Source organism: Chroicocephalus ridibundus, chromosome 3, assembly GCF_963924245.1.
Source record: "Chroicocephalus ridibundus chromosome 3, bChrRid1.1, whole genome shotgun sequence".
Taxonomy (NCBI): Eukaryota; Metazoa; Chordata; class Aves; order Charadriiformes; family Laridae; genus Chroicocephalus; species Chroicocephalus ridibundus.
In genome coordinates, this window is record NC_086286.1 from 63006947 (window position 1) to 63020335 (window position 13389).

The window sequence follows — 13389 nt, forward strand, 5'->3', positions numbered from 1 at the left end:
TAATAAATAGAGAAATATCCCTTTCTAGCCATGGTAGGTCATGAGACAGCTGACCCAAAAGCTGTCTGCTCTCTCTTGTTAGCTAGAGTTCTTTGACACTCAGAAACTTAACAGCATCTGGTACCTCAAACCACTGTAATCTTCTATCTATGGTTCATTAATTGGTCACCTGAACTGACTCCAGTAGTAGCAGGCCAATTTACTCTTAGACGTGCACAGTGTATGGAGAGAGTATAGAACAGAGTAGCTTTTATGAACAGTTTGATATTTTCAAATTATGTGCAGCGTACGTAAATAACTATTATATCAAACACGTACACAAAGATGCATATCCACCTCCAAACACCCCAAATGCCTTTCAGCCTCAGTGCTGTGCAGCAGGTCCACAGAGCAGAGGTTTCCTTCATGATTCACACATTCTTAGGACACACTTCCCAGGACCTACAGGAATGCAGATAATTGTGTCTAATGCACACGCAAATTCGCAGTTCTTGGAACACAGCTATAACAAGTGAACTCAGGTCAAAAAAGTTCTCACAGCATGGAATTTCAATTTGTTTGTAAGCTTAAGTGAACAGCAAATGGGGACCTCTGCATCTGTCAGTGCATATGGCTTCTAACTAAGGACAAAATTTTGCAAGCACCTTCCGCTGAGCAGAAGCGTGCGAAGCTACACAGGTTATGCGCAGGGAAGTGGAGCCATGCCACCCATGTAGGGGGGTTGTGTGTGGGGAGATCGTGGGGGTGTGTGGGAGGAAGAAACGAGGGAGAGGACAAGGAAGGGCAGGAAGTCTGAGGGAGGTAACACATGCTATTTTAGCCGAGAAACACCAGCCACTTTCCTCCACCCCTTTTTTTCCCTCACTTCGTCCTCATAACCAGCAGTCAAATATCTAAATACCCATTTGTCACAACAAAAGGCTGATCAACATTATGCACGCTCTCACCTACACACCCCAGGTACAAAGTGCTGTCACCTATTGGATCTTCCTTTTCTCTTCCACCTTCTCCACTTGCATCCTTCATAGAGCTGAGCCTGTGTGAGCACGGGCCATCAACAACTTACATCTTCTCTAGGGTCAAGGGTCCTACTGCAGTGCCTCAGGATCACACAGAGACGCTAGCCTGAACGTTAGCTGTATGAAATGCTCCCACCACTTCAGCCACAAACAAGCTTGATAAGCATCTTGGAGAAAAAACATCCCTTTTGCATTCATCCATTTTATCAATTTATATAGTAGTGTTTGAAGTCAGCAGCTTCTTTTTCTTCCTTTTGCATCTGATCAAGTACATTCAGGAACATATGCCACCTGTGCTCTGCATGTGGAACTCCCACTCTGGCTGAATTCTGATAATACTAGCAATAATAATAAATAATAAATAACAATTTGTTACTTATGTGCTGCCAGGACTAGAAGGCTTCAAGGCACCTGATAAAATATAGGCAAATGGGGGGGAGGAGTAAATTTACCCGCAGGTACACAAAGAACTAGGTTTAAAAAAATATACAGACAGCACTGCTCAAAACCAAAAATGAGCCATTTGATTCTTAACAGAGTAAAACTGAAATACTTTGCTAAGTCCCTGCACAACCAACTCAAACAGTCTGAAGTGTCTAGCAGCATTCGTAGAGGTGAGATTCAGCCTCTTCAATTGTTTCACTCAAACTAATTCATTGCAAAACCCTACCATCCCTTGTGCTTTGCTTTACAAGTTAGCAAGGAACTGGCAAAAGATTTGACATTCTGCACTTCTGCACATTCTACTCTGGTTTACCTTTACCCAGACACCTAATCTTCAGCTCATAAAAATCCAGCTGTAGTAGTTTTGTTTTAAGCTATACTGTAGAGAGTCCTCATGCACTTTGAAGCAACTGACCTGACAGACAACAGCGGCAAAAATACCTGAGCAATGCCAGCTGCACACAGATCTAAGTGGAAATTATTATATAATTGCACCCTTTGGCAAGTATTTGTTTGGAAATCCTGCTGTAAACAGGATGCTTGAGAGGGCAGTGGCAAAACAAGACGTTCAAGGAATGCAACTAGAGGCATTCAAATGTTGCTTTCAAACTCTCGAGGGAAAATCGCATGGACATACCGAAGTTGCCAGAAGGAGCCTTCACAGGTTCTGATTTTCTCCTAGCATTTCACATGAGCTTAACCTGTTTCCAACCAACAGAATCTCTAAATTTTGCAGTATACTGCAAAACGCAACAAGCAACGTCAACTGTATGCCAAGAGAGTGTAAATATCCTGAGGCAACCAGCAAAATGCTGATGAAAATCCTCTAAATGCTTAATCACAGTTCTAATTGGGAGAGGGACTTGTTTTCAAGTCTTAACCAAACCATGCTTATAAATTTTAATTTACTTTTAGTTTCTTCCTCTCTGAAAAGGCTGGAAGTTTTACTTCAGCTTCCAACTGAATTAGTTTTTTCTTCAGATGTCGATCTACTTTTCCATCCGCTAAACACAGCTTTTTCAGTGGTAGCAAATTTAACTGTGTCAAGTTGCAAAAATCTTGCATCATACATAGTAAGAGTAATAGAACAAATGCCATAAGGCTTTGAAAACTAATAACAAATTCAGAGCATTCAAAAATATGGTACAGAGAAAACGTACCTATTCAAATAAATGCAGGCAAGTAAGGCAAAATTCGAAAAAGTTTTCATTAGAAGGAAGAAAGCTTCCCATATTCACCCATTCAAAGAGTGAACAAGGAGTCTGTACTTTACTTTGATCTTCAAAATAAGCCAAGGCACTATCAATTTTGTTTGTAACTCATATACCTGGACATGCAAGGTGAGAAGACCAGCCCTCAGATACAGATACTTAAAAGAAAAAAACTACGTTGAGAGGAACTTGATGTCTTTCATGTGTGCATTGTAAGCAATAACATCACTTCTGTTTCAAATATAGAAATGTCCAATGTGAATTTATTACACACCAATACTTGTTTCACCCTTGAATTCTGCAGAAAGCACACAAACCTGTCACCGGTGTGGATCTTTTTAACATTTACTGACTGGAGTTGCATTAGCAACTCAAACTCCAAACGACAAGGAATTCTCCACCCATGCTGAGCTCCTCCCAACATCAGAGTCTATAATGAAGCAGCGCAATTAGGAAAATGTTTTCTAAATACTGCATTAGGATGGGCAGGCACTGACAACTCCGATTATTAGATATGGAAAGTTGCAGCACAGAAAAGCCTGCATGTAATGGAAGGAATCTGAGGTATTTTTCTTTTATTATTTTGTTCAGGTAAATACAAACTCGGTATAATCCCTTGGAATGAATCTACATTATAACGTTTAATACACTGCAGAATTGCCTATTTTTTCAACTTTGTTTTACTACATTTCATTATGGTTTTACTTTGTTCAAATCTGCAAACTTACTTCTGCAGAATGTCAAGGTTTTGTAATTTCATTAAGGTTTTTTTTTCCCTATTTATAGGTTTAAACAACTTCATATTTTGTTGTACAGTGGCATACTGGCACACTCAAAATTTCCATCACATCAATAATAAAAGATTTTTATCGTGTGAGTGTTTCCCCATTTTCAGATAGAGTGATCAAGTTCCTTTTTTTTTTTTCAGCCTAAGGACAAAAGAAGTAATTACTCACAGGGACTTCTACCCTACAAGTCTTTGTACATCCTTGGGCTGATATAAAAGCAAAGATTCAGGAGAAATCTGATTCCTATTAAAATATTTTTAATTTGAAACACTAAATTTGCAATTTTCTATTTCATTTAAGAACATTATTTGATAGGTTTATAGATCTTTACTACAACTTAAGAAGGTCAATCACTCAAAATTTCTTTCTTGTACACACTTAAATGGCCTCAGTAAGATAACACAAATATACTTATAGGGTTAAAAATACATCGATGAAATATTTTGTTATAGACTTATATTCACAACAAATTAAGACATCTCAGAACCCCAACTTTGATTTCAGCATAGAACACTAACATAGAACACTAGATGTGTTGTCCTTGTTTAAACTATTTGTTTAAAATATTTAACAATTTTGTCATATGGATTATGGCAAATAATTACTACTACTATTACTATTACTACTATTATTACTATTGTTGTTGTTATATTTATCATTATTATTAAAATATTTAACAATTTTACCATATAAGATTATCTGAGTTATCCTTACCACTATAATAAAATCATAAAGAAAATAATTCAATTTTTTTCAAAGAGGAACAGAAAGACTACTAAACCAACTTCTTGAAGTTGTCATCATTTAAAATTGTTCTGGCAAAACTCTAGACTTTACACTGGTTTAAAACATAGCACTGTTACCTATCACTTACAGACTCACAAGTTATAAAATAATATTACTGACATGAGTTAAATCTATCATCATAGTAAGCGTTCACAATTTGTCCTCTCTTCCACTCCTCTCCTTTTCCCTGCCAACCCTACTGCCAACACAAATATTTCAAGGTAGCCATGACTTTCCTAAGAATTCCCAAATTAAATGTTCAACATATTTAAGTCCAATTGTAAAATAAAGACATGCTAATGCAATGTGAAAATGGAACTCTTAAATGTGGTGCTCAAATTCCACTCAATTTCTAATAGCGCTACCAAAAGCAAACGGAAAACATAGTTCTATGAATAAGAAACGGCGATACTATTACATTTTTATTACCGCATCGACGGCACTATACATAACTGTTTCTCTGACATGTTTACAGCCTGAAAGGCAAAAAGAAAGCTCTAAAACACACACTTATTAAAAGGCTCCCATACGTGTATCATTGCCTTTTCGCTCAAATACATTAAGCACCATTAAGAAGCCTCACCTTGTTATTCCTCAAAAAACAACCCCTTTCTCTGTAAACTGATAAACACTCCCATTGACTGTATTCTCTGTTACAGTGTGAACACTGAGATATTTAGACATGGTGATTAATTACCTCTGGGAATAATACATAATAGCATTTTACACTTCTGTAATCTTTTCACCCAAAAGCCATAAAACACTTGAATATAAGGGTAACTTCACAGATGATGAAAGAGGAAAGCAGAAGGTGAAATTCATTTTACTAAAGGAAATCCTGGAAAGAGTCATAGTTATATTCCATGGAGTGCAGAACATGTTTTCACTTTTGTCTTGTGTGTCATGGTAAGTTTAACCCATACAGTTAGCAATGAAAGTTACTCAAGTTGAGATATTGCACCAATAGCACAGTTTATTATTCCTTAATTCTGAACCATCTGGCCTCTGACATTTTCTGGTCATTTTATTTCCTATCAGCATGACTAAATCCAAATTGGGCACAAATCACCTATAATTTTTAGCCACGCTTTGTTAAGCTGCTATCTTCTTCTGTTGTCTAGTAACTGTATCTCATATAATTTAATAACTAATTAAATGCACTAAATAAGTAAATGATAAACCTACCAACTCTATTTTCTAGTCCTGTTGTTAACATGCCCCTCTGAAATTTTCCAAAGACAAGAAACAAACTAAGTTCTCATGACTTATTTAAACTTAATCAAACGAAACTTAAATGAATTTTCCACAAAACAAATACAACATGTACTAGCAAAAAATATGCTGGAAGCAGAGCTTATACCTGTTCTTTGTAGAACTCAATCTGCCAGACAACGTATAAAAGTTCATACACAGACATCCTGCTATTTCTTTCAAGAGAATAATAAAAGTATAAGGCCAGACAGATTTATATATGAGCAAAATCAATTCCTCTCTAGCTTTGGCTGCCCTGAATCAAGTCGTATGAATACCCACATTAACATTCTGTTATTCAAAATGGGACCATTAATCATAATCATAAAACATAACACTTCCAAAAATCTAGCCTTGCTTTTGGTCTCGATAACTACCCTGTTCAGCCTATCAGAGAGACCTTAAGATTAAAATAAAACCCAAACGGTATTTCGTTAATGCCTGGGAATATATGTGCAATAGTATCTTGGTTTAGTCTAGCTTCTTTGAGGAATAAGGGTTTCACAGAAACTGCACAATAAAAATTAGAAGTTATTTAGACCAGGGCACTCCTCACTAAGGAGATATATACTTATTTTAACTCTAAGCTACTTTTCTGCTAATTATCACACACATTCAAACACAAAAACTAGAACTGGTCTTCTTTCGGCACCCACAGGCTCCAGAATCTTTATTCCAGAATTCTATTTATTTTTGCCTCCTCTCACAACAACAGTAAGAGAAACTGAAGAATAAAACCCCTGCAACAGCAAGGATCCTGCCATTTTAGACAAGTTGGTGCAACGGATCCCTTAACAAACGTGTATTTATAAAGGCAGGTGTGTGATGGCAGTGTATGAAGGATGACCTAGTTATCCTTAATTCAAGTACTATTATCTTTAATTTAGCTACTTCAAGTACTTACAGAACTGAACAAAGAGTGCTAGAAGTCGGGAAGATTTCTGAGAGACTAACATAGCTAAGAAACTTGCTGCAAAGAATCATTTTGTACGGCATAGTTTTCACCCTAAGTTAACTTTCAAGGGTCAACAATGAATTTATGGGTTGTGGTGCAGGACAGTGCAGTCCTGCAGCAGTCCGCTACTAAAGCACAAAATGGTGAATCTGAGTCTAACAAAGGCAGCTACGCAAGAAATTTTAGGCACATTTCTTGAGATATACCATCTCAATCCAGTTCTTTGCCATTTTCACATGAACTAACTTTGGGGCTTGATTTGTGTTGTGAGGCTAAATGAAAGCAACATGTAGTAGCTTTGAACTAGCCTGAATGCTCAGGTCAATAATTTGATCTGCTGGGCCCAATGACCGATCTTGGCAGCAGCTCTATACCTCTTTGTACCCCAGTTCCCCGGTCTATGAATGACAAAAAAGATACTGCTTTCATTTCTGAAGTGTTTTGGAATCCATGGGTACTATGCAGATATCTTTATCATCTTTTGAATAAGTGGGATAAGTATCTACCACCTCTACATAGAAGGGAGAAAGTCTGAAGTGGAGAAATGATTGTTAGTGGCAACAGTGAGGAGCATCACCAGCGTAATGGCAAAACATACTGCCAGTACATTGCTTCAGAAATGAGAAAACTATCCCATTGACACAGGTGTTGTAGGGAATGTGGCTACCGCATTCACAACTGCAAAAAAACAGTGTCAGTCATCAGAATGACAGCGGTTAAAATAAGTCATCAGTTGCACTTATTTTCTTTCTTAATTCAAGGACAGGAGAGATTAAGCTTGAATACTAGCATCCAAGAAAATCTTACTTAGGTATGAACATCCAAAATATTACAGACAGACAGGGACATTACAGTCTTTATCTCTGCATTAAATAGCTTCCTCATAATGCTCAGCTTCTGTAAACAGTGTGAGGGCTGTAAATCAGATTAATGCATACACTTAGAATACCTTACTGTGTCTTGTGTTTTAGAGTCCAAACTACTGCTTTTTCATAATTCAGTTCAAAATTATATTACCTGCAGATAACTGTAAATCATTTTACACAGCACCTCTGCAAAGCCAGTTACCTAAATTTCCAAGACATTTAATGATGCTGATACTGGAAAGGATCATCCCTTTACAAATGGACAGATGAAAAAAATATCCAAATTACTTTTCAGATTCAAGTCATAAACTCACTTTTCTCAAGAACCAGTAGCAGTTTTTGGAAACAGAACGAATGTCTACGTGCTTCTGTGATGTCAAAGATGAAATCTCTGCTTGTGAAGGTACAATCTGTAGCAAGAACACGCGTCTGCCAAGACTTTGGCATTGATAATATTTTGTCTAGACAGCCTTTGAATGTGACTGACACAGGAACACTGCACATGGTTGAGGAAGCTGAAACTTATGGAAGAGCTTTTCAAGACTTAGTCAATACGCAGTATTTCGGAAATGTGCCTAACATCCTCCAGCGTGCCTCCCAATATCCTCCTTGGGAAAGGGTTTTGGTTTTTCTAGTTTCCCAGTTATCCCAGGAGACAGAAAGATAGATTTGCTTAAATAAAATGCTGCCAGGGCCATTTGGACATAAGTAAATATTGTCAACAAATGGAGAGGTCTATGTGCTGGCTAGTCACCAAGAAAGGTGTTCAAGTGGTTGAATTGTGTGTTATTTGGAAGGACTGAAGACTGTTAGCAATTGCTAACCTTTTCTCAACTATCGGACTTAACTATGAGAAACAGATGGCAACTACTAGGTAAAGGACAGAAATGACTAGCTGCAGTTGTTAACCGTTCTAGACATTTTAGAAAGCACTACATATTTACCTTGACCTTTTGGGCCATGACAGAAGTAGCCTGAACTATGTGCATGCTTGGATGGGAAAGTCCACATGAACTTGCCACAGACAGCAGGCTGTAATTTTTGGGAAATGATGAGTATCATGTACTGTCAAGTGTTATTTTCACTGTGTGACAGCCATAGTTCACTTAATCCTCAAGCAACTGTCAGGGCTAGGAGAACATAGGAAAAGGTGAAGGAGACTCAAAGGCAAGATGATGGGCTTTTAGCTTTAGTTGGTTCACTCCCAATTCAACTGCCACTAAAGTAAACAACTCCCCCCTAACTTACTGGGACTTGGCACTAACTTCTATCAATTTGTATTGCTAACGGTACTGTCCAGCAGCCGAAAAGAAAAAAAAAAAAGATAATTTAGACTCTAGTTTGCATTTCAGAAAAACATCAGGCCTTAAGATGCCCTTTTAAAATTGAACTAAAAGCACTAGTTATGGCTGTGGATAATTTTTGGCATCCAACACAAAAATTATCCTGGCTAAATGCAAAATACAGTAGGTGCTTCTTCTCTCAAAATGGAAATGTGGACCAAAAACATGGACCTCACTGAACCTTAGCTTAATCTTGATACAGAAATGTGCATACTTGACCCGCCAGGTTAGGTGTTTGAGTTAGGTCTCCAAACTCACAAACTCAACCTACTGACTGGATATGGAGTGTGTAGGCAATAGCAGCAATACTTGTGAACCTACAATGAGGTTCTGAGAGAGGTTTTATCACTGGGAAGCACTGAAATACTTTCATTTTGGGACTTTTCTGTAACTCAGTAGGAACTGCAAAATTTCTCGCCTATTTGCACTGTTGATTCAAAGAAAAAAAACAAAACTATTTTGATCTAGGGTACTAGGTGTAAATTGGCTACCACATTTCTGAACCAGAAACTGAAACTGAGTTTCTCCTCCCATCTCCTCTCTTCCTCCCGCCCCCTCTCCTCCCACCTGCACAAGGGGAAGGCTGTTGAGGAGGCAGGGAAGGCTAGGAAGCGCAGGGCAAAAATAGCCCTTGGCCAGCACCTGGTGTTTTCCAGCAGGCCAGTATGCTCGTGACTGTTCCAGATCTGGACCCTTATGAAGAAAAGTGAAGTGAAACATCTTTTGTTTGTTAGGCTCGTTTATGGATTTGCAACCAACGCTAGCTGGATCCGGCAAGTTGTGTTGCCCAACGCCTTCTGTGTCAACCCTCACACACTTGCACCTGCTGGGGACAGATTCCTCGGATGGGCCCATGGCAGCAAGACATGTTTTCTACTTTGACAGCACACAGGAACCAAATGCTGGGACCAGCAGGTTCTGGTGTTTACTGTCAGCCATTACAAAAGGCGAAACACAGCACCAGCACGGCGGTGACAGGGCGCCAGGCGCGCCTTCCCCACCGCCGCTCACAGGCAGCGGCCCCTCGGCTTTGTCCGTCTCTTCCTCCGTTCAAACCACCCGGCTCAGCTGCCGCGGTCTCCGGCTGGCTCCTCTCTCACGGCCGGCCCTGCAGTCACAACATGTCGCCGTCCCCGCTTTTAAGGTCACCTCATGGCGCTGCTGTCGAGGCGGGCCCGCCGCCTCCGGGGGCTCCCGCGCGGGGCCGCGGCCGTTCAACGGGGGCAGCCTGAGGGGAAAGGGGGAGGGAGGGGAGGGGGCGGGCCACTGGGGCCCGGGGGCACTTACCAGGTCTATGAAGGTCAGAAATTTCCAGCTGCCTCCATAGGTCTGATGCGCGGGCATGTCAATGGCCTTGTAATTGCACAGGATGGAGCAATAGGACAGGAGAATGGCGGCGCGCAGCACCTGGCAGGGTACCAGCGCCATGTTGCACGCTGCGCCGGGGCGGCCTCGGCGGCGGGCTGGGAGCCAGCTCGGGGTGCACTTCCGTGTGTGTGTGTGTGTGTTCGTGTGTGTGTGTGTGTGTCCTTGTGTGTGCGCGGCCGTGCGGGCGGGACTGCGAGCGCCCCCGCACCGCCTTCAGTCAGCCCCGGCCGGGGCGGGGCGGAGCGGAGCGGAGCGGGGCAGGCGGAGTTGAAGGGCCGGTTGGCGGCGGCGGTGCCGGCGCTGCTGGTAGCGGCCTGACCGGCGGGCCGGGCGGGCTCGTCAACCGCAGCTCCGCGACCGGGGCGGGTGGGAGGAGGCCTGGCCGTTCCCGAGGGAGCGCGGGGCATGGCCTCCCCGCCCCACCGCCGCGCCGCTCCGGAGGCTGGCAGGTGCGGGGTCGGGGCCGCGGCGGCGCGACCTGCGTCCCTCGGGCCGCGCTGCCCCGGGAGGGCACGAGTGCGCGCACGGGCAGTAAGTTGCTCGCAGAGCCTGGTTGCCCGCAGTTTCAACAACAAAAACAAACAAACAAAAAAAGAACCAACACTGCGTTAGCAGTTACAGGTTTTTAATCGGTGCGTGGTAAAACGCTGCCGCGACTACCCGCCCCCCGGCAGTCCCGCCGCAGCGCCCGGCCGCCGGACCGGCCCTACCGGAGCCCCCGGGGCGGGCAGCCCCTCGCGCCACCCGCTGACCGCGCCGCAGCCAGTGCGGCGGTTGGGAGGCCGTGAGGCGGCGGTCCCTGAGGCGAGAAGCCGTGAGAGGCCGACGGGCTAAACCAGAGCCCCGGGCGTGGGCTGTGAGCCCTGTTGCCGCTCCACAGTTGGCCTATGGTGTCCATACAGCAGTCCCGGCGCGGAGAGCAGTCATCCTGTCGTGTGTGTTTGTGAGGCCGGGTCAAGGCCTCCGTGTTACCAGAGTCAATCGGTAGAAGTGCGCTCTGCAATACCTGCAACCACTGTAAGACGATTATCTCATTATCCCTTGATTAAAAGGCTGGGTGGAGTATCATTATAAGGATACTTTCTTGATGGTGGATGGTGGTGGCCACAAAGTGTTCCTGGTTGTAACTAACCCCTTGGTAATACCCTCCCAGGGACCAGGAGGTCATCGCGAAGGTTCATGCCCTCAGCTCTGACGAGTGGTGGCTTCTTGCTCTCTGAGGGGGCACGCAGCACGGTGGCTAGCAGAAGCAGCTGGTCATGGTGACAGGAAAGACTTCGATCTCCACTTGAATCTCCGTGTTGGTCATGCTGGCTCTGAGGAGGCCCTGAGACCAAATCCTTTTTATTTGGTCCGGCAGAATAAAAAAAAAAAAAAAAAAAAAGCGGGACACTAAAAAAAAAATGTCATGGGAGGAAAATCAAGTGAAAGACGATACATGGGTAGGTGAGCTCTGGTGTGATTTGTGGGATCAGTATTTATTCCAGCCTTTGGTTTAAAGGCAATGAATGACTGTTTCTGTCAGCAGACATTTGGTCACCAAAGGGATCCCTGATGCTAGGAGCAGTTGAGGATTGGACTTCTATGCCCTGAAAAGGAAAGGATTTTAAAGTGCTTGATTGCAGGGTAAATATTAAATTGTTCCACCATCTGGAAAAGTTATTTTAAAGGGAAAAACCCACCAGCAGTGATGTCTGGGTGTGGATGGACAAACCACTTCGATAAACACGATGTCCCTACTACATCTGTCTTCTGAAATAAATATTTGAACAATAAGGTGCTTCATCATAGTTATGCTACTGGAAGGCAAAAAGAATCAATGACTGTGCAATATGTTCCCTACTTTTATTCCATTACATAGAGCCAGTGCCTCTTAATCTGGTATCCACTGTGCTCATGTTCTACAAAAGCGAAAGGCGGTTTAGGAGAACGCATGCTAGCAGCTATCCTAGATGAAATTAGCACAGTTTAAGAGCTGTGCTTATGCAGTGGAGTTGTATGTCAGGCATGAACAAAGAATCATCTAGAAGCACAGGGCATGAATTTCCCACTGGATCCTTTAGGTTATTTTACCTTCTCTTAACCAGATTCACAGCCCCAGCAAGTACATTGGGCAATCGGACCCTGCTGTTGTCTGTGGCATGTATTTCAGTCTTACATGCTAAAAGGGTTTGGTCTCACTGGAGTCTCCAGGTTCAGTGTGAGAGGTATCTGGGTGAAATGTAATGGTCTGCAACACAACGGGAGACCAGACCAATGTCTGCAACGCGGCAGGAGAGCAGACAAATAACGTTAGTGGTGTACCCCAATACAAGCAGAGCAGCACAGTTGCTGCTGAGGACCTGATGTCTGTACTGTATGTGTCGCAGGAGGTTTCACTTCAGACTACTTCTTATCTGGAGCTGTGGACTGAATATTTATTACTGTCTGGAGCGTGTTAAATGAACCCCTGGAGAATATCTTCTGGTTTGGTTTTATTCAAAAGGAATCCAGCTTGCTTTCTGAAACCATGTCAAGTTATAAACCAAAGCTCAATATAAGTCCAGATGATCAGATTTACTCTTCGTTTGAACTATAGTGCTACTGTAGAGGCACCTTAGTGTGCAAGGCTCGCTGGACTTGAGCTTTGTAAGCTCTCCAAGTAACTTGCTCAAAGGCATGTTACTCTGTGTGGAGCTCCACAGCACAACTGATGATTACATACCCATGCACACCCTTGTGTCTCTTGATCAGCCTCTGACAGGAAGAGTTTGGGGCTGTCTAAGCCTTAGGCATTTTGTCCCCTACTTTTCTAACCGCACCTCCCCCTGTGATGTACAGGAACTCACTCCTCGGGTCACCTCTGTGTCACTAATACAGCACCACAGACATTAACACTCACTGGACATAACTTGATAACTGCCATTCTCAGTTTGCCTTTTAGTTACATGCATTTAAACATCCTGCAGAGTAACGGCATCCTCAAAACTTTTAAAAAAAGAGAAAAACTACCCAGGCTTTTTGGAGCCCCATTTGTATGCTCTTCAGTTCTACTCTCCACTCTTCCATAGAAATCTCAGCAAAGCTCACAGAAAATCCTAACCTCATACATAGAAAAACTTTCACTCAGCCTTGTAAGCCAAGGTGAAAATCTAAATGAAGCAGAATGTATAAACACTCTTGTTCCCCGTTTTTTTTCTTTCAGTCAAGAAAATCTCAAGGCAGACTAACTAACATTTCAAGCTCAGTCAAGCTGTTGAATCTCTGGACAGTATTATAATAAGGGCTAATTAGATTGTAGGCTGCCATTAGCCTTCATGTGCTACTGTGGACTTTATACTCCCTGTCTACTGAGAGACAAGCAGCAAAGTCTCTTGTG

General features: G+C 42.5%; 1 protein-coding gene across 1 annotated transcript in view; it reads right to left on the bottom strand.

Annotated features, from left to right (window-relative positions):
• AIG1 (androgen induced 1) overlaps positions 1–10380 on the bottom strand; it is a 126467-nt gene extending 116087 nt beyond the window's left edge. The window contains exon 1 of the mRNA XM_063329449.1: positions 9951–10380. Coding sequence (XP_063185519.1) covers positions 9951–10091 — 141 coding nt within the window. The 5' untranslated portion in view covers positions 10092–10380. The remainder of the gene's footprint in view (positions 1–9950) is intronic.
• Between the last annotated feature and the right edge of the window lie 3009 nt (positions 10381–13389).